The sequence below is a fragment of the Plasmodium inui genome (assembly GCF_000524495.1).
Source record: "Plasmodium inui San Antonio 1 unplaced genomic scaffold supercont1.7, whole genome shotgun sequence".
In the NCBI taxonomy this organism is placed as follows: Eukaryota; Apicomplexa; class Aconoidasida; order Haemosporida; family Plasmodiidae; genus Plasmodium; species Plasmodium inui.
In genome coordinates, this window is record NW_008481841.1 from 802,828 (window position 1) to 824,040 (window position 21,213).

At 43.5% G+C, this 21,213-nt stretch overlaps 6 protein-coding genes across 6 annotated transcripts; 4 read left to right on the forward strand and 2 right to left on the reverse strand.

Annotated features, from left to right (window-relative positions):
* Nucleotides 1–732: 732 nt before the first annotated feature.
* Nucleotides 733–2,168, forward strand: C922_02214 (hypothetical protein; the record flags this gene model as incomplete). Its single annotated transcript, XM_008817813.1, has 5 exons — nucleotides 733–850; nucleotides 1,263–1,410; nucleotides 1,577–1,637; nucleotides 1,772–1,931; nucleotides 2,098–2,168. 5 exons carry the CDS (start codon nucleotides 733–735, stop codon nucleotides 2,166–2,168), a joined length of 558 nt encoding a protein of 185 aa, XP_008816035.1.
* Nucleotides 2,169–4,082: 1,914 nt separating this feature from the next.
* C922_02215 (hypothetical protein) lies at nucleotides 4,083–5,935 on the forward strand (the record flags this gene model as incomplete). The annotated part of the gene is made up of 2 exons (XM_008817814.1): nucleotides 4,083–5,324; nucleotides 5,783–5,935. The coding sequence occupies 2 exons, from the start codon at nucleotides 4,083–4,085 to the stop codon at nucleotides 5,933–5,935; spliced, it is 1,395 nt and encodes a 464-aa protein (XP_008816036.1).
* Nucleotides 5,936–6,507: 572 nt separating this feature from the next.
* C922_02216 (hypothetical protein) lies at nucleotides 6,508–8,091 on the reverse strand (the record flags this gene model as incomplete). The annotated part of the gene is made up of 1 exon (XM_008817815.1): nucleotides 6,508–8,091. One exon carries the CDS (start codon nucleotides 8,089–8,091, stop codon nucleotides 6,508–6,510), a length of 1,584 nt encoding a protein of 527 aa, XP_008816037.1.
* A 1,437-nt stretch (nucleotides 8,092–9,528) lies between these two features.
* On the reverse strand, nucleotides 9,529–10,358 carry C922_02217 (hypothetical protein; the record flags this gene model as incomplete). Its single annotated transcript, XM_008817816.1, has 2 exons — nucleotides 9,529–9,668; nucleotides 9,812–10,358. 2 exons carry the CDS (start codon nucleotides 10,356–10,358, stop codon nucleotides 9,529–9,531), a joined length of 687 nt encoding a protein of 228 aa, XP_008816038.1.
* A 3,319-nt stretch (nucleotides 10,359–13,677) lies between these two features.
* On the forward strand, nucleotides 13,678–16,025 carry C922_02218 (hypothetical protein; the record flags this gene model as incomplete). Its single annotated transcript, XM_008817817.1, has 2 exons — nucleotides 13,678–14,201; nucleotides 14,330–16,025. 2 exons carry the CDS (start codon nucleotides 13,678–13,680, stop codon nucleotides 16,023–16,025), a joined length of 2,220 nt encoding a protein of 739 aa, XP_008816039.1.
* Nucleotides 16,026–17,306: 1,281 nt separating this feature from the next.
* On the forward strand, nucleotides 17,307–19,331 carry C922_02219 (DnaJ like subfamily A member 5; the record flags this gene model as incomplete). The annotated part of the gene is made up of 1 exon (XM_008817818.1): nucleotides 17,307–19,331. One exon carries the CDS (start codon nucleotides 17,307–17,309, stop codon nucleotides 19,329–19,331), a length of 2,025 nt encoding a protein of 674 aa, XP_008816040.1.
* Nucleotides 19,332–21,213: the final 1,882 nt, after the last annotated feature.

The window sequence follows — 21,213 nt, forward strand, 5'->3', positions numbered from 1 at the left end:
TAGTGGTGCTCGCATGTTTCTTACCAACCATTTTCTTATTTATTGTTTCTTTTTTTTCCCTTCCGCATTACATATCTGAGGGTGCTTCAAAACGTTTTTTACACATTTTTTTTCGAGTAACTTCGATTTTGTCTGACGGTTACACCACCCCTACGTATGACCATGCCGATGCCGCTGTTCTTGTCCTAGCCCTTTTTTTCTGTTGCTTCCTTCCAGATACTCCCGTGCACACTGCGTTTAATTCGGTGTAGGTACCGTCTGTCGTGCCTTATGTAACATCTCCGCAATATAACCGCTTTGACTTGTCCCTTCTACACTTGTTTTTCTTTCTTTTTTCACTTTTCCTGGCGGGGGAAAAGTTTCATTTTGTTAGAATGTGCCCCGTTTTTTTTCCACCTGATTACTTTATTTTGCATTTTCCAAACAGTTTTTTTATTATCCCTTAGGTGACTTGACCCATTTTTATAAATTTTTTTCCCCCTCAAAGTCAATTCTTCACGTTTTCCCCTTTTTTTTTGTTGCCTCCATTGAGAGTTACTTGATTTTCCTTTCCAAAGGGGCACTTCCCAATAGTACACAACGAAGAAGGGTAAATTAGTAAGTGTCCATTCTGCACAACTTTGAGACCATTTGGTGGGGTAACTTTGACACCATTTTTGGGTAATTTTTTTGGGTAATCGAAAAAGGGAAAAATATTATTTCCCCTTGGACATGGCATCAAATAGATTCACAATGGAAAAAACGATGGAAGACCAATGCGAGACCAATTTGATGAAGGGGGATGGAAAGAGAAAACAAGTCAGCGATGAGAAGTTGTCTATGTCGGCTCAGAGGCTACTCGAGCGGAACAGTAATGGCGCCATAGGAAAAAAAAAAAAAAAAAAAAAGGAACACACAAATAGGTTTAACCGTTGTGTTATTTGTGCAGTTCTGCTAGTATGCATTTGATTATGCATAGACACATGAGATTTCTTTAGCTGAGGGGGAAGCGTTGTTCGGTGTTGTCGTCATTCCAAAAGGAAACAAACCATGGTGCGGATTGGGCACGAGGAAAACAGCCCTCACGAGGCCTCCCCATGGAGGAAGAAAAGATCGTCGCTCTTTTGAAATTTTCCCAAAAAAGTGCCACCTGCGATTGTGCATGGTGATTTCTTCCCCCCGCTACCGTTTATTTTTGTCACACAGATTGGCACACCGTTTTGTTTGCTTTTTCCTTTATTCTCTCTTTTCCTTGCACCCGCCTCCATCCCACCCCTCCGCAGCGCTTAAACTGCAGGAGCTCATCGAGAGTAGCTACACAAATTGTATAAAGAAAAGTGACAGAGATCATTTCCGCCAGTACACCCCACGGGTAATGTGTGGCAACCCGTGCGAGTATTTCCCATCAACTCCTCTTTCCGATTTTCAAAGGTGCGTAGAAGTAGGGAGAAGTCCACCTCCATGGATCCAATCGTTTGTCCCGAGTGACCATCCCCTGCTCCACTTCGTACACTGCTCATGTGTGAAAACAGGAACGTACATATATATATATGTATATACCTGTACGTCTATGCCGATGTACCCCTTCCCCTCGTAGCCCTCAGCTTTTCGAAAAACTTCCCCTGGACACGCTCTTTTTTATATTTTACTACCAACCGGTGAGTGCCCCCCAGAAGGGAGATGTCGCATGGGGACAATGATGTGTATGACTACCTGGCTGTGCCTCTCCCTTCGTGCGTGTCTGCCTGTATGCATAGCTATCCGCGCGCATGCTTACCCCTCCCCCTATTAGGGAACCTACCAGCAACACTTGGCGGCGAAAGAACTGAAGAAGAAGTCTTGGAAGTATCACAAGAAATACACAACTTGGTTTCTGCCGTGCGATAACAACACTCGCATGCTGAATGACAAAACGGAGCAAGGAACCTACCTGTCTTTTGACTACGAGTCGAGTACGGTCTGCACGGTGGAGCGATTGCAAGGGGGGTTGTGTGTATATGAGTGTTTATGAGTCTGTATCAGTCCGTATGAGTGCCTATTCGTACATCCGTATATTCGTAACTGTGCATGTTTGTATGCGCGTGATTATGTTTGGTAATCCACTCCCTCCCTCCGCAGCCTGGTCCAAACAACTGAAGGAGGCGTTCTCTTTTGAATACATGTACCTGGAAGACGAAATAACGGCGTAGCAGATGGTATGCCGCTGAATTTTTTTTTTTTTTTTTTTTTTTTTTTTTTGCTGATGGTGTCCATAAGCAAGCGAACAGTGCACCCATTAGAAGGGTGATAAACCTTTTTATTACTGCATCATAATTGAGAGCATTTTAGGCGGAAATGCAAATCCCTATGTGGAAAGTCGTTTGGATGTACCGCAAAATGCACCACCTTTTTTTTTTCACCCCTTTAAAATAAAGAAAATGGATGTAAGGTTGCCAATAGTGTGTCCTGGCCCGTAGTAAACAGATCCGCGCACAGATATGCAGCATAGTTGGCCTGAAGTATTCTGTACCAATTGCTACTTCTAATTCGAAAGGGCTAATTAGACAGGAGAGGGAATAAACTGATCAATTTAGGCAACCCCTGAACGAAAAAAAATAACTCCAAACTGATGTCATCTGGAAAGATACTCAGGTGGACGTTCCCGTCCCTGCTTAATTGAGCAACCTGTTTTTTGTTATATATTCTAACATAAAGATGATCTTGTTGCAAAATGAATGGGTCAACTCGGCAACTTTTTTTTTATCACAAATGGTCCAGTGTACAATTCCGCACAGTTTCATAAGAATTGCTTCCGCTGAGTATGACGTAGGACGTCCTCCCAATGTGTGTATGTACACGTGAAAAGAAGAAAAAAAAAAATCACATCTTCCTCGTAACATGCATTTATTTCTTCCCTTTTGTAAATAGCTTAAGGAATAGAGTATCTAACGGGAGGACGTGGGGGTGGAGGGGCTGTTGGTCGTTACTTTCCCTGTGTCAACTTTGCCCCCTTTTCAGACTGCTTTAAAGAAATCCTCCTCAGTGGGACCACCCCTTTGCAGCATAGTGGGACGCCGTTGTGGAATAGCTGAAGCGGTGCTGCCATCCCAGTGTGCACCTCCAAAGAGGAACGCATATTTTCTTTCGAAGCGCATGTGCCATCTGCTTCTCACTGTGAGGAGGTATACCGATCTGACAGTTCCACACACGAGTAATCCGATCACTTGGTTAATAAGGTTCTTTCCCACTAAAAGGGGATCCATCATGCTGTGGACGTTTTTTGAATGTGACTCCTCGTCCAGCATGTAGTTCTATATTGCAAGACAGAGCACATGTTGTGGAAGGGCAAATATTTTTTTTTTTCCTAAACAAGTTGCTGGGGAAATGCGTTCCATTTGTTACTATCATATTTTTGATAGTTCACCGTTTTTTTTTTTTTTTTTCTTTAATTCTATGTTAAACGCAGCAAAGACAACACTTTTGGGTGGCACGTTCCGAGCGCGTTATGCGTACGCGCTACTTTGTGCATCCCAACGTTGTGTCCACGTGGCAGTGCGGCAGTGTAGCATGGTGAGAATGCGATAATGTGCCCAGTTATGCCCTCTTCTTTCCAGCTTCGACTTAGCAGATGTTGACGACGCTAAGTTTCCATATTCCGATTTATGAGTTTCTTTAATAGAAGCCTTCATTTGGTGCCTCCACAAGTGTAGTATCGCCTAAGTACACACAGCGGAATTCGTTTTTTCCTATTTCCTCTTCCCCTTTTCCCTTTTTTTTCCATGTCCAATTTTGAGCATCACTACTTGGCCATTCATGCACGGTGAGAATTTCCATACAAGTCTACACATTTTTACTTCTTTGCAGAAAGGAAGGGGGAAATTTATCTACTGTGTTGGTGAGACATTCTGATTCTTTTTTTTTTTTTTTCTTCTTAAAAGGTAACCTAACTATACAGAAGTGCAAGTCCGTTGTTATAGCTACATAGGCGTTTCTTTGGAATGATTTTTTTTTTTTTTTTCCCGTTAGGAATATTTTCGAAGTATTGGCATAAAGTTGCATCTGATTAGACGTGGAGTTTTCCCCGCTTCTTGTGCGACACCCCTACCTAGAGTGGACTTCCCCAAATGAGGAGGTCATCCAAAAATTCGGGTGCGGCGCACAAGAAGGGGGAAAGCCGTTTGGGGCCACCCAACGCGTCGCATCGGCAGGAGAAGGACAAGCGGACAGCTCCAATGAAGCAACACAACCAAAGCGGGAGAAGCGGCCAGGGCGGACAAAGCAGGAAGGGCAACGAAACCAAACAGAACATGTCGACCAAGACGATAACGCCGACGAAACCGATGAAGCAGACCAAGCCCACCAAACGGAGCGATCAATCCTCGCAGTCCACCAAATCAACGCAATCGTTCCCTTCGAGGCGACATGCAGAAGGGCCTCAAGGAAAGGGGTCTCACGAAAAAGATAAGCACCCCAGGGGGAATAAAAACACAAAGAAGAATTCCTCAAACGATGTAATCGTGAGACAAAAAATGGAAGCTGCGAAGAGGGAAAAGATTAAGAGAGAAGGGGGTGGGTGCTTCCTATGTTTCTGTTGTGGAAACAATGATGACGATGATATGCTGAACGAACTAATTTTGGAGGATGAAGGAGGCAGAGAAAAGGCAGAGCGTGAGAAAAGGAAGAAGGAACAGGAGAAAAAGCCGAAGGAGGAGGAAGAGAGACAACAGGCAAGGGGGGAACGACTGAGTATGCTGGAGGAGGAAGACGTAATGAAGCGTCTAATCGAAGCAGCCGCAGAGAGGAAGACAGAGGAAGAGAAAAAAAAAGTTGCAGATCTGGAAAAACCAAAAGAAGAGACAAAACGAGGTTCCCGTTTAATCTTAAAAGATATAAAACCTAAATTACTGCAGAAGAAAAAACCCAAGTTTAGTTTCCTTGGAGCAGCATCAGCTCCTCCCCCCCCTGAGGCCTCAGCCTGTGTAGGACCCCCACCGGAAGTTAAATCAACATCCGTACCACTAAGAGAAGGAATCTATTTAATATACACTGAGGAAAACAACGGACAACTAGAATTACATTATTCCAAGAAAGCAATAAAAGGGAGAGGAGTATTAGCCTATATATTCTCAAGTACCATCCCAGACTTTTATTTTGTGGAAAGAAACATGAAACAGATTTTACTCAAAGATGTGGCGAAGATAATGCAGAGCAGCTACGTTAATGATTTAAAGCCTTATTACGAATGTGTGATTAACTTCATGAAGATAAAAAAAAAGTTCAACGGTGTTTTATACTTCTTACCAGCCTTCGATGCGCAGCCCCCCCCCAAATTGGATGTCATTTTTTTTGATTCCAAACAGAAGAAGGTATCGGCGGAGTCAAAGGCATTACGAGAAGGGGCTTCACCCAACTCAGTTGTGCTAAGACAGATGCTCATTGCGTTTTTCTCTTCGGGTCATTTGTATAAATCGCCTCGACAAAAAATGGGCAGCTCCTTTTGGAGGGATCCCCATTTCGTTGCCTCAAAATGGGTTATTCTGGACGCCAGGCGGTGGAGTCGCAAAAGAGAAAAAGAAAAAAAAATTATCTACATTGCGTGTGTGGCTAAGAAATGATGAGGAATTTATCGTGTCTTTTTCCATCCTTTAATGTGTCTCTTTTGTAACACCTCTTTTATGAGAGTTGCGTGTTTTTTTTTCCCATCTTATGAGCTCCGATTGGGAGCATCTCCCTGCTCGGTTTCTCCACGTTTAATATATTGGAAGTCCGTCTTTCTTGTACTTTACTACACCCGCGCTTAATTTCCTTTATCCCCCTTTCGCAGCTCCACTATGCCCCCATTGAGAAAGAGATCGAATTCAAAGGCAACTTCATTTTCGTCATTCAAAAGGGGCTCCCAATATTCCAGGAGGAAATCGACACGGAGAAGCTCTGCACCTACGCGTGCAGCTTCGGGGCGTTTCAGTGCATCGAGTGAGGGTGCCGACAGGGCGAGGAGGGCTTGCCCATCGCGATCGCACTATTGCACCAGTTGAGCAGCGAAGAATCAGGTTCATTGTCATTTTATGAAGTATACATTTTTTTTTTTTTTTTTTTTTCTTCTTCCCCGCGGCTGTCGCCTCTCGCCTCTTACATTTGTAATGTCACCAAAAGAGGTGATAATACCCCTTTTGCAGTGTCCTCTGTCTTTCACTTGGTCTTCCATTTCCTCAAAATAATCTTTTTTGTGCGTCGCAGATGAGACTCCCTCCTCTTGAGGGTAGAGAGAAGCGCCATCCCCATATACTGGCACTTCTCCTATAAATAGCCTTCTCTCGGAAGGTACCAAATAAAGTTGTTTTTAAAAAGGAAGTTCTAATTTTACGCAAACGGATGGGGGTTCCCAGGTGGGTCCCCCTCCTGGATGTTAAAATGGCACAAATAGAAGGGTTTAAAAGGGATGTAAAAAGGGTGAGGAATTGATGCCTAGGTGACACACAGATGGTGCGTAGTTCTCGCGTAGATGCCGCGTAGGTGACGCATAACCCCAGAGGAGAGCCGATTGGCAGCCTAAAACTCGTACTGGTCGTCCACATGGCTGTAGTCATCAACGTAGTTGTAGGCATCCCTCTGTTCTGGGGTCAGTTTGGTCCTCCTTTTAACTCTGAGTTTTCTGTTAAAGGTGCGCAGTTGGTCGATGCGTATCTTTTGGCCCTCCTGGAGAGCATCCCCAAATTCCTCTCCGAATTTTTTATTGGTCCAGAGAGGCTTATATAGGGATATCAGAGCAGGGAATTGGTCCCTCTGTTTTTGCAACTCGTAGCATTGGTACTTATCGTGTACAGGATCTTCACTTGACTGATGTGACCTACCTTCTCCTCTTATTTCCGTCATGTAGTAATGGTACATTTCAGCCATTTCAGAGATGGACATATTAGTTGAGTACGTTTCATGTCTCTGTTTGACGGGGTAAACACACATGTTAAGTACTACCGTTTTGTCTTTAATTTCTTCCTCGGGACAGTTATGGTTCCCCCCGCCGATGTAATCTATGGGTTCATGTCTATCGAGGAAGTAAGTAATGTAATCTGGATCCGCACTCGGATTTAATAGATGATCGAGAACAATTTCTTTGGCTCTTAACAATGCATGTTCATTAATCAGTTTGATCTGTTTGGAGGGGTACCTCCTTTTAGAGGATAATCCAAAAAGTTCCATTTTGATTTTGTCTATCACTCGGATGTCCTTCTCACTATCTGCTTTCTTACTTTCATCATGCCACTGCAAAATTAGTTTTTTCGTCTGCTTATAATATTTTATGCGTGACCAATTGGGATCTTCATAATACCCTGCGAAGAATCCCCTGGCCGCGAGTTCCCATTCGATCTTGGGTTCAGGTATGAACAAAGCGGGAGTACTATAGCCATAGGGAATAATATGATTCTCATCTGCCTTATGATTCCATGGGTAAATTAAATTTGTCAAACTTCTAGACAACACAGGATCTCTCCAAGCGGTGTTTAATTGTGTCGTCTCTTTGGACGCGTTGTAGTTCCAATTCCCCCATTGTCGATGTTCTAAATCTTCTTCTGTCTCAAGGAAAGTTTGATCTTGATTACCATCAGGAAGGAAGTCAAATCGGATTAGTTCGTCTTGGTTTATATTTCTCCACTCAACTCCATGGTCATCATAGTATGGTATTTTATTATACCTTGGTCTGTCTATACCTTTTTCCAGTTTTAATCCTTTTCCATCATAATTGTCTATCCCTCCTTCGATTTTCCCGCATGGTCTCCTTACGTCCTTTTTGTGGTCAACATATGCCCACTCACATTTTAGGAAATTATAATATGGACTGAGTTCTTTTGTAATCGTTTCGTGAAAGGGAATGCTTATTTCCCATGGGTAGTTTTTCAGTGGATCTTCCAAAATCTCTTTTGTCTTCTTCTCGTGCATGGATCCTTTGGGCGCTAAAATCATTTGTACTTTTATGCTCCGCAGGGGCGGTTTCACACGCTTTTGGTCAATCTTTACGTCACTCTTTAGGTCACTCTTTTGGTCTCTGTTCCGTATCTGCGTTTTCTTCATCCGGGTCGTTATGTACTGGGGGGTGGGCATCCTACTGGAGGGTTTCCAGCCCATCGATGGACTCATTTTTGCGCCTCCATGTGGAGCCACTTTGACCGAAAGGGATCCGCGAAGATGGGCGTGGATCACAAGCAGGAGAAGACGCGCCAGCGCGTAAATCGACATTGTGAAGATGCGCAGGTCACTACCTAGCTGACTACTTCGCTCACAACCTAGCTCACTCCATCTAGGGCTGCGATGGGGTCTTCCTAACTCATCGCCATCTTTTATTTTGGCATACGTTTTTGGCTTGCACAGGTGGTGGGTAAGTCTACCCACTGGATTGAGAGAGACCCCTTGCGCAAGGTGCCTTTTTCCCCGGATCCTTCTGCGAACACTTGGTGCCCCCAAAAAAATGGGTAGCAGGGGAGTGGGATATAATGTACCCTTCGGTTTGGTAGATACAGATATAACCGCTGGTAAATCGAACTAACTGAGGAAGACTCTCCTCCACGTGGCTGCCATTTGGGGGGTAAGGGGGGTTGACTCATTCTGTTTCTTTACACACATAGGTACATGCGTATTTATTTCATTTTTTTTCGTTCTCATTTATTTTATTTCGTTCTCATTTATTTTATTTCGTTTTCATTCATTTTATTTCGTTTTAATTCATTTTATTTCGTTTTAATTCATTTTATTTCGTCTTAATTCATTTTATTTCGTTTTAATTCATTTTATTTCGTCTTAATTCATTTTAGTTCAATTTTTGGATGGACACTGTGCTCCCCGGAACGGCGAAGATACAGTATAACACACCCCTTTCACGAGGGAACGCGCCACGGCGGGGGCTTCCATTAGGGCGTTCCCCTGCAGGAGGGATGACGAAGTGTGACCCGTCGCCCTCTCCCTGCCACGGCCAAACATTCACTTACGGTGAATAGGCCTTCATCCAAAAGCGGCATTTTAAAATTGGGGAAACAAATTTGAATAAAAAAATTGGGCAACTTTTTATAAGAAGCCAAAAACTAAAAATGAAGGAGAAGCGCTGTGAGCAGTGGGCCCAAACGTTATGCGAACAAGCGGGAGTTAATAAAGGGCATGCAGAAACGTGTCGTATAAAGCGTTGCCCCCAGAAATGTACAGAAAGGGGGAAAAGGCATATGTATACCCGGAGAGAGGGAAAAATTAGCAACTTGTATTCAAATTATAAAACGTAAAATCTAAGGGGCGCAGAAAAAGTGTGGGCAGTTGAGCCGGTGAAAGGGGCATACAAACATGGGCATGTGTGCCCCTGCCCACGTGTATGCGAAGCATCGACAACTCAATTTCACCCATCAAGTGGAACGAACAAAACGGTGAGACCCTCCATGAACGATGAAAGGGGTGAGAGACAGCAAAAGTATAAAAAAAGGAAAAAAAAAAAAATTATGCACCGCACAAATGGGAAGCAACAAATCAACAATGTTGAGATGGTCAAGCGGTATCTTCTTGCCAGTGGGCTGAATCACTAGGGGACAACATCGTTCACTCTCGCACGTCAGTCATGAATGTCCCGTAGGTGTGGTCTTCAAATAGGAAGGACTGTTTTTCGAGGTCTTTGCGAATTTTGCTCTTTAGGATGGTAGACGTCCTGATGCAGCTGAAGATGTATTGGATTTTTTGTCCTGCGGGGGAGGGAGTGCAATTGAGCAGTGTGAAATTGGGAAGGCCCAGCATCCAGGCGTCAAACTGAGGAGGAGCAACAACACAGCGTCAAACTCATGAGGCCCAACTGCACAGAGGGATCCCACGCCGCCAATCCGCTTACCTGTGAAGAAAGTTAACACAGACTTTATCACATTCACCGTTATGACTATCTCTATAAAGTAGTTAAACGAAACCCCCTTGGTGCCATAAAAGTAAAAAAGGCGATTGAGATTCTCACTGGGAAGGAGGGCAAAAGACAGAATGGCGACAAAGACATAAAGTAGCAATTTGAGGGAGCACCAAATGCTCAAGACATGGAAATATCTGGCGCACTTGTGTAGTTCTATCGATTTGTCATTCGAGTAAGCATGTACTGCTTGGCTTGTCAAAAGGATAACTAAAATGGAATCCAGGAGAGAAAAGGAAAGAATACTGTTGCTCACCAGATTACCATGTGACGTAGAAAGAAGAAAAAATAAGTTCACGAAAAACTCAAGCATATATATAAAAATGAGGACGTTCCATAATACATATAGAAATAATTTGGTTCTGCTTGTTTTGTAGTCGTCTATATGGATGTTTAATTTGTTTAATCGGATTCCCCATTTGTTTCTGTTGTCTTTATACGCATCATAGAATAGTAGTAGCTGCTCGTTGTTCTCATTCATGTTTTTTTTTTTTGGGGGGGGAGGGGGGCGAATGAGTCAGGAGAGGTGTGGGATATACTTCTTTGTCGGTATGCTTGGGTGCAGGGGGGATATGTTTCCGTCACCCCCTTTTTTCACTTGTGGGGTTTCGGAATCGGCACGTCGATTTGGTTGCATCACTTAATCGTCACGCTCCTGTGTTGCATCACGTAATCGTCACGCTCATTTGTTACATCACTTAATCGTCACGATCATTTGTTGCAGCACGGTACCACCGCTTAGCTAATCTCCCTCTGCGTGCCCCGCTCTTTGGACAGGAAGAGAAAAGTATGATAAAACGTAACTCGGTGCAATGGAGCGTAGTGCACTAATCTGGCGTGACTCTATAGCGTCCTATGATTGTGCCTCTAAGAATGACGAATTTAGAGAACCGTTTTGTAAAAAAAAAAAAAAAAAGAGGTTCAGGCGAGAGAATGTGCCAAATGACTCTACTTGGTGTCTTATTCCCCTTTGATGATTCAAAATGGTCTCATCAAAACGTAGTCTGTTTGTATTGAATGCTCACAAAAGGAGGCAGCTCGTCTGTAGCGGCGCAGTGATGATGCGAGCGTAGGAGAACTACACAGCATTGACACTATGAACAAAAGAAAAAACAAAAAAATAAAAAAAAAAAACAAAAAAAAAACTTTAAATACTAGGAAAGGTATTATAACAACGTCATTTCTCCAACTCAGATTGCGTAGACAGAATAAAATGACGGAGTGTATGCATCTGTCCGCAGACCATCTTGTAATGATGGCGGTGTTCCGCTGTGTTCTTCTAGGTTATATTCTGCTTCGTTCTGTTCTGCGTTTCGTTTGTTGCCTTAATGCGTTTAAGAGGCCATCTGGGGTGCGGAGTTGACAGTGTTGGCAATGTTGCCAGCGTTTGCGCGTCTGTACGTCTGCACGTTTGCTGCGTCTGCTACGGGTGTGATGCCTCCTCTGCGTCCGCCGCCCCCCACTTCCTCCAGTGTCACACTTTTTTTGCAATATAGCTGTCCGTTTGTTGCCACTCGATTTTCTCGTCACTGCCGTCAGTTTTTTCAGACGAATGTGTCCTTTTTCCGCATCGTAAGAATGGCGAGAAATAAAATTACACTATTTTGCATTTCTTTTTTTTCTTTTTTTTCTTTTTTTTCCTTTTTTTTTTTCATTTCACATGTTCGAAGACATCTTTCACTTTTGGCGTAGTTGCCGCCCTTAGTTCCTTTTCTTCGGTAATTCTCCCCACCCCCTGGTTACTTTTCCTCACTCGAACTGTGCACAAACGGGTTGCTGGTGTTGTACGCATATGACCAGGTGCACAAGTAGGTGCATGTACGCATGTGTATATTATATGCACTTGTTATGCGTGCACACCCCTCCACTCATGCGCACATTTTTTTTTTGCCATTTTCTACATTAAAAGACGCTATTTTGAAGCAACAAAGTTAAAACTGCATTAATTATCGCACGGGGAAAAATCTGTTACATTTGAAAAAGATATTTCACTTAAAAAAATATTTCATTTGAAAAAATATTTCATTTAAAAGAATATTTTATTTAAAAAAAATATATTGTCTAAAAGAAAATTTTTTTTTAACTTTAGACATGTCTGACTTTCTAGTTTTTCAATGCACAAACGGGAAGGAAAAAATTATGCAACCATGTGCAATCTTAGAACAAAACGGAATAGATGTCCCCCCGGTTGTTAACAATTTTGTTCTGCTCTGCGCGATGGAAATTGGCCAACTTAGGAAATCCCTCAGTTCGTCGCGTCGAAGGAAGTTTCCAGAAAAAAAAAAAACGGTAGTAGGGATAAAATGGCCATTCGAAAAAGTTGCGGGACGTGGAGCAAAAATCACGCACATGCGGTTAGACCAAATAGACTAACGGTCAGACCGGTTCATTTATTTTTTTTTGGAAAAAAAAGTGAGATACGCGGGAAGGAGAGCCACCTAACGTTTCAGATGCTATGGTGCAAGTACGAAGCCTCTTTCCCTCCAAAAAAAAAAAAAAAAAGTAATACACACGACATGGTGCAAATGAACAGATAAGGTGGCACACGACTGTGTTGTTCGAAACGGATTTGCAAAGTTATAACGTCTTTCTTTGCCTCTCAAGAAGGAACTTTCCTTTTTTGGAGAACATGACAAGCGTTTCCGGTACGCATGTTTATCTTTTTCATACTTCCTTTTTAGCCACCTCGTATTAAACGTTACTCAGCTGAAAGGAAGCCATTGGTGACAACTCGATCAATGTGCAGAGCGGGCTGTATTAAAGTGATTGCGGCAGAAATAGGTTTCCCCGTATATAAGTGCACATGCGGGATGGAACCTGTGCCTGCAGCGAATGGGTTTCTTTCGTGGGGCAGACATTTTCATAACAATAATAGACGGGCATGCGGGCGTCACACACGTTGGCAATTTTTGTGCATTTATTTCGACGCTAGTGTGTGAAGCGCCATTATGGAAAAATAAAATTCCCACCCCAAGGGGTTCTCTTTTGTTAGGAAATATATCTTTTTACGGTTCTTATGGGAAACAGTCTCTCCGTTTTTTTTGTTCTGCTTTCTTTTCTCTGTCGATGTAACACTTTGTAGGATGTGTGCGGGGGTGGAATGATCCGCCATGCACATGCGTACTTACCCGAGGGTAGGCCAAACAAGTGAGCTTAGCGCACCACGATGATTTACAAAATAAATGGCACCTTTTGTCCCTGCCAAAGGAAGAAAAATTCAATGCTTACATGTAAACACAAGAGGGTGCCCCCAGTGGACCGTATGGCCTACCGCCCTTGCAGACAGCTCCGGGGTTGATTCATTTCGATCTTTTGAAATATTGCGGTAGAAAGTTCTATGCGAATTGGATTTACCTGATGAATGTATCGCCATATCTGTGGACATAGTCGCACTTCACAGGGGAAGCTTTTCCATAGTGGTATTTCTCGATGGACGAAAAAGAATCGTTCACGCTTTGGGTTTCACCTGGGTGAGGAAGGGGCCATAATGAAAAAAAAAAAAGTTTTTTCCTCAGAATGGGTAGCCATTTTGGAGGAACTTTTTTTTTTTTAGCTAGCCAGTTTGCAAAAAAAAAAAAAGTTCTATTTACCACTGTGTCGCTCTTTTTGGAAACTTCATGCAACAACTTTTTACTGGCATGAAGAAGGGGGCCGAATCCTTTATGCCAACTTTGACGTTAAGAACGAATGGAACGAAACCAGTTCTGCGAAAATTCGCTAGGAGCCAACGCTAACAAAAACGCAGCAAGTTAACCGAAGTGAAAGGGAAAAAAGAAAAAAATCGAGCAGCCCCCCTGAAGATGAACTCAGGAAGAAGGAAGTTCATTATAAATAAATGCATTTTTCTCCTTTTTTCGAAAATATCGCCTATGTTATGTGGGGCGGAAAAAAGAAAACTGCATGACGAAATTGTGGAGCACGTAAAGAGTTCCAAGCTGATCAACTATCCTATAGACAAAACATGCATAAATTTATTTTACCTATCGAAAGAAATTGAAAGGCTGATCAATGCGCGAAATGCATTCGTATCGGGGTGTGACAAGAAAAGAAGCCACAGCACTCTGCATAGCTGCTTAAATTTGTATTACTTTCTAATCACATGTGCAAAGTTGAAGAAGATCACTTTTTTGCACAGAAAAGTTCTTGAATATGTGGAGCAAAGAATTGCCACGAGTCTACAAATCACGGGGGTAGAAAGCGCGGATGAGAAATACATTCCGTATAGCATCCACATAAAAAATGAGAAATCGGTTAGCCACTTGGTGGCGGAGCTGGGGAGAGACTGCGTCGCGTATTTGAAGAAAATCAACAGCGTTAAGATAAGGTGAGTGTGGCGCTGTATATGTGAGGATGCTCCTTTGTGAGGGTCCCCTATAACGCTTAAGTTCTCCCCATTTTGGCATTTTCTCATCATCATCATGATCCTGCCACTTTCCCCCTACCCACTTGCAGATACCTAACAATAGACAGGAACCAAATAAAGATAGACGAAGAATGGAAGCAGAAACACCAGTGCGCATTTAACAGAAGGAAGCTAAAAATACCGATAAGTAAGCACAACTATGAATTTATCTTAAACGGAGTTACAGAACCGGCGTTAAGGGAAAAGGTGTTGACTCTTCTTAACAGCCCTTACGAAAATAAAGGCCTAAATAGAGACGTAATAAAAATTCTGAGGAAGAGGTACGATGTAGCGACGAAGCTTGGGTATAGAAACTGGGTAGATTATTCCATGTCTCATTTCACAAGTGAGAAAGGGAAATACGAAAAATTAAGAGACTTCTTTAATTTAGTCAAGGGGAAGGTGGATAGGGATTATGCGCGTGTGAGCGTTAACATGGGGAAGTTCCTCAGTTCGTCCGTTGGGGAGGTCAGTCATCCGAGCGATCGATATGGCCTGCACCACGACAGACGCGAATTGCGACGTGATAAACTCCCCCCTGTTCGTGATAAACCCGCCATGCACGACTGGAGCTACTACTACAACAAAAGTGTGAACAAGTCAGACGAATATTTTGTGAATACCTTCTTCCCTCACGGGCATGTCTGGAAGAATTTCATCGAAATAGTTTCGCGGATTTATAACTTCTCCTATGAGGAGGTGCGGGATAAGGGTGTCACGAAGAAGTGGCCCAAGGGGAGTCTCGTCTATCGGATTGAGCGGAGGAGTGCTAACCATTGCAGCGGGGCCAATACGCATTCAAACGAATCGCTAGTAAGAAGTCCAGTGGGAGAGAGTCCAAGAAGGGAAGTCCCCTCCGGTGATAGTCTGCTAGGCTATATGTACATAATACCCTACATAGAAATAACAATTAGGGATTATTTTCGAGTCCCCTCAATGAAGTGTCTATCCAACACCTGCCTGATATCCACAGGGCATGTAGTGGTGGATTATAAATTCATGGGGACTATACCAATAGAAAAAAAACTGTTCAGCTGTTCCGAAATTCTAACCCTGTTTCATGAATTTGGACATGCTTATCATTTGTTATTATTATCAAGGAGGTATGGTCTATATCAGTTTTCGAAGATGCCATTGGATTATGCGGAGTTTTTTTCTCACATGACTGAACACCTAGCGAATAACTTCAGTGTGTTACACGCTTTATCAAATAAGGCAGATAATAATTCCAAAATAAATGAAGATATATTTAAGTCCATTAAATTTGACTCTTCTCGGCTGGCAACCATCTACACGCATGCAGTGATAGACTACGAGATCCATGATTTAAACCCTCAGGAGTTTTTCTCCAACCGTTTGGATAATCGTGCTGAAGTGGTGGATGATCATGCATATGGCCATGCATGTGACCATTCATATGAGGATGACTCGTTGGTCCCTTTTTACAACCTCATTGGAAGTTACCTTCCGTACAAAATTGGGTCGAGTTATTCCATACACTCGACAAGCTTCCCGTATCATTTTTCCTGCTATTATGCGGGCTCCGTTTTCAGCTACTTGTTGGCGGAGATGCGGGTGATCATGAATACATCGACTGCCGACTTGTCCATGAAGCGGAACAGTTCTCTGGTTGCTTTTCAGAAAAAGTTTTACGCCATTGTGGCGCAGGATTTTATTGGCTCGTCCGGTTGGCCTGCCTCCTCCGTGATAGACCGCGCGCTGGCCAACAGGGATTTGCTGGTCTGATGAGAGGGAGGCGGTAAGTATAGTTTTCCCCGGTAGACACATTTTCAAATAAGCGGATCACGGAGATGCTTAAGCCGAAGTGCCTACTCCGTTTGTAGACATTTTGTTTTGACCGTTGCATGCGCTTTTGTTTTCCCATAAAAAGGATACACATATAGATATAGATGTATACGTCTATGTAGATATATGCATTTTTTTTTTTTTTTTTTTTTTTTTCCGTTTACGGTGAAGTTTGTTTAATTTTTTGTAACTCCATCATTTTTCTTCTTCCAACTTTTTCAAACAGGTGGGGACTGTGGAGGATTAACGCCAATTCAAAAGGAGCTGGCTTCCGCCCTCTCCCTCTGAGTCACATACTAACCGAGAGCGAGTTGGGCGGGAAAGAAAGCAACGATAGCAGCAGCATATGAGGGTATTAGCAAAAAAAGGGCATGCAGAAAAAAAGAAGAAACCTACGCCACTTGACGATTCAATCGATGGCTTTTGCCATTTCGCAAAAAAAAGAAAAAAAACAGACGTAGAAGTAGAAGCGCATCGGCATCCAGCATGCTCCTTTCTGTGGCAAACGATTTGGTCCCGCCAAGAGTGGCCGAAAAAAATATATCGACTGCGCTCCAGAAATGGAACATGTTGATGCAGCGAACGGGACGAGAAATATTGCCGAGGGGGTATTTAACGAGGGAATTTAAAAAAAAAAAAAAAAAAAAAAACGCCCTTATGCATACCTGTTGTTATAAGAATTCGTGAGAACGGGCGGCAAAGTGAATGGTTCCCTATTCTGCTACTCGATCGATGATCATGTGAGGATTCTCCGCGTGAGGGACACAATCGTCTGCGGAGCTGGGCTGCTTCCTGTGATGTCAGTTTGAGCGCGGGCGGAGGAGGAGTGGACGTCCAGCACGTGCCCATTGATTGTCATTTTTTGTGGCACTTCACCGATATTTTTGCAACATTTTTGTGACAAAATTGCAGCCATTTTGGGTAGGCACGCAGGCAGCGAACGCGTGTGGTCAGGTTTGCATTCCTCATGAGAGAGTATTTTTCCTGTCCGTCCCGCATATAAGCGGATTAGCTGTGCAGCACACGTGCTACGGTGTAGGAGAAGCTAAGCAGGAAGCCTTTCTCGGGATCGGAGATCTCAGAAGCGGGGCTGGATAAGGAAAAGAAGGCGAAGGAGTCCCCGTTTGGCATAGCTACCCTTTTTGGCATAGCAACTCCTTACGCCATGCCTGTTATCGTCTCCTCCCCCCCACATGAGTACGCCTACCCCCAAGCAGCAGAATGGATATAGAAAAATGCAAATGCTACTACGAAATATTAAACGTTGAAAGCACGGCGCCAGTGGAGGAAATCAAAAAGAGTTACCGTAAAATTATTCTTCAGTACCACCCAGATAAGAATTCACATTTGACAGAGGAAGAACAAAAGAAGTGCACAAGTATATTTCGTCAAATTCAGGAGGCATATGAATGTTTGGTGGACGAGAGGAGGAGGAAATGGTATGACAAAAATCGTGTGCGAATCATTGCAGGAAAGGAAAGTGCGGAAAGGAGGGAGCAAAACAGGCAAGCGGGAAGAAGAAGTGGAAGTGCCGGAAGCTGTGGAAGTAGCCAAAGCAGCGGAAGAGGAGTAGCTACCTCAGGTGTAAACATCTGGGAATATTTCAGCAGCAGCTGTTACGAAGGATTTAATGACAAGGATGAAAGAAGTTTCTATAATGTGTACAGAAAATTATTTGAACAAATAATAAAAGAAGAAAATGATGAGCTAAGTCTGCGTTACCGTTACGGCAAAAAGGGAGAGCAGCAGGAGGGGGAGGCGGCGGAAGAGGCGGAGAAGAGGAAGAACAAAGTATATGCACCCTCATTTGGGAACTCCCAATCGGAAGGAAAACAAATTGATGAATTTTATTCATATTGGTCCAATTTTTCCACAGTTAAAAAATTTGACTACTCATATGAATATATGAAAATGTATGAACAAGAAAATAGACATGTTAGACGGAATTTAAAAAAAGTTGCAGAAAAGAGAAGCTTAAAGGAAAGGAAGGAGTTTAACGAAAATGTGAGATCCCTGGTGGAGCATGTGAAGAAGCATGATACCAGATACCTTAACAGGGTTGTGCAGCTTGCTGAGGAGAAGAGGAAAAGGGCCGAAGAGAAAGAGAAGCAGCGTAGAGAGCAGATGCTTCAGAGGAAAATTCTGTTTGAGCAGAATGAGGAGAAGCTGGAGGAACAATGGGATAATGCGCCGTCGGAGGAGGAAGAACCATGCAGCTATTCCTCTTGCAGCCAACAGGGTGACAATGAGAGAGGCGGCCATGAGGGGAAACAGCGGCGTGCCTATGGGAGGGGGCAAGGGAACCACGACTTGTATTGTCAAGATGGTGCAGATGCTGGAGACGACAAGAATAATGACACCCCGTACGGGGAAATCATTTACAGGTGCGAAGTGTGCAGGAAGAATTTTAAAAGCATGAAGCAGTACAACTCGCACGAGAAGTCCAAGAAGCACGTGAGCAACTTTTTGAAACACTCCAAGAGGTATGCTACGGGGAGCATCTTCAGCGCCGGAGGGGCCAAGTCAGAGGGTAAGCGCTTGGACGATCAGATGTACGGTCAGATAGACAACCCAAGTAACCCACAAAGCGACAACTCGCATGGGTGCCCAGACAAGTGCGCCCAAAAGTCGAAAATGAAAAAAAAGAAAAACAAAAAGAGCACGCCACCAGTGAAGAACCTACCCGAGCGGATCAACTCCGCCTCGGATTCTTCACACCTGGAGGAAGACGTCTTGTCATGGTACAAAGGGAAGAAGCGGCATCGAAACAAATTGGTGCATGCAGTGGGAGAAGAGGGCGTGTCGGATGGAAGAGAAAGTTTGCAGCGGGAGGGGGCTCCCCCGCAGGACGATCCTACACAGCAGGAGAAGACCCCTTTGCAGGTTGCAAACGCAACGGACTCGAGCGAAGACTACGCCTCCTCCAAGCGAAAAAAAAAATTGCTAAAGAAGAAGAAAAAAAAAGAAGGCATTATTATTAACAGGAAAGAAAACGAAGAAAAAAATTTGGAGGAGCGGAAGGAAGACAATAAGGACATAAGCGGAAAAGCAAACTGGAAAAGTAAAATAAAAGAAAGTACAAAAAATCTCGTGTGTAAAATGTGCAGGGAAACATTTGACTCGCGAAATAAATTATTTGCACACATACAGAAAGAGGGGCACGCAGCAAATAAAGTTGTTGCTGACGTGCCTGCAAAGGTGAATAAAAATAAAAAGGGCAACAGCAGGAGGGAGAAATTGCAGTAACGATTGTCACCTTTTGAACAATCGTGTGGTTTTATTTTTTTTGCTTCTTTTTGCTTCTCTCTGTGAAGGGGTTCGCCCACTGGCAATGACCACTATGAGGATAGCTTTCCAGTTCCAACAATTTGTTTGAAATGGTTATGCTACCCTTCATTTGTGCGCACATCCCTACGTGACGTTTTTTTTTTCTTTTTTTTTTTGTTTGGCATAGGTATCTCGCTTACGTATACCAATGTGAAGTAACCACTGTTTTATTTTTGCGTGCCTAACAGTGAGGACGTCCTTTGCCGCCTTTATTTTTCCACCTTTTGATGTTTATTCCCCCACTCTACAATTTTTAAATTCCGATGAGTTTGTTTTCAAATTAGATAACTTTTGAAAAAATAAAAAAAAAAAAAAAAGCTTAAATGATAAAATTACAAGTGCGAAATGGTTGGGATGAGTCTGGGGCGACGTTTCCGCAGTTGGGCAGACACATCACAAAAAGGCAAGCACTGGCGAGAGGTGCCTATTTAAACGCAAAAAATGGGAAAAAGGTTGACATGGCGCTTCTTCCTCCTCAGGGCGCAGCACAAGTTGGAGATATTTTGTCGGCTTCCTGCTGGGGGCGTTGCAGCGAATGACTTTTGCGACGGCCATTTGGGTCTATTGCCAATTTTGGCACACTTGTTTGGATTAGCGGCGTACCGAGAAACGTGCGCAACGGTTGTGATTTCCCCTACGGTTTCGTTCAAGTCACGGTGGCGTCTTTTTTTTTTTTTTTTTTTTCACATTAACGTTTTATTTTTCTCGCTTTCTCAGGCCTGTGCTGTCTCCTTCACCTAGGAATTTTTATTTCCCCCGTTGGGACACATAATACACATAAGAGCTTAATATTCACAGCTTTCTCTACGAAGTGTACACACGAAGGGAAACATCCATCATGTTGTGTCCTTCTGCTTCGTGTTCACCGGGGAGAGATTGTAGGCTTCACGGTTGATGAGCGACCATAAGGGGCAACACAAATGGAGGCCATTTTTTAACAAAGATTTTTTTTTTTCTTTACGCCCCCCGTTCATTTAGTGCCATTTGCACCGAACATGTTGGCCGTTTTTAGGGGCCTCATGGTATCTTTTCCAACCCCTAGGCGGGATTAGGCGGCAGTACGCGGGAGGATGTGATACAGGCACATATGTACGGATGGATGCTGCTCCCCGATTAGGATGTTCAGTTGCGTGTTGGCTCTTTTTAGACGACCGATGTGTGCGAAATGTGCAAAATAATGTCCGGGCAACGCATCGTGGAGAACTATAACGAGGGGATGTCCCTGGGCATGCCATGTATGGCGGTACATCCGGGTAAATACTTAAATGCACAAATGGCGGAACACATGAGTGCGTACACTCAACGGAGAATGCAATTGGTTATGTACCCCCAGGAAGTGTGCATACACATAAGGGAGGGGAGAAAGATGTTATTCTTGCCTTCTTCACTTTTGCGGGTGCGCTGTGTGGCAGTCTATTCTATGTGCGTTCCGCAAAGTGGGGGGGAGAAGTCTCAAAAGAGGAAACATCCTTTTTGCCAAAGGGGGTAATCCATTTTTCGAAGGAGAAAAATAGAGTATGGCACCCTTGTGAACCATGTAGAGAGCGGTTAGGGGAGCGGCGCGGAAGGGGGAAACGTTATCACACAAGTCTACGTGCATAAGTAGATAAGTACATACGTTTATTAGTACATAAGTTACATCCGTTCATAAGCACATATCTGTGCCCATAGGACATGCATAGGTATTGTACATACACGGAGCTACACTCCATGTGCATGTGAGGGAGTTTGTATAACCCCCCTGGCACGCGTAAAAAAATTTGCCATCAGGGAATAACCAAGGAAAGAGGAAGAAGGCATT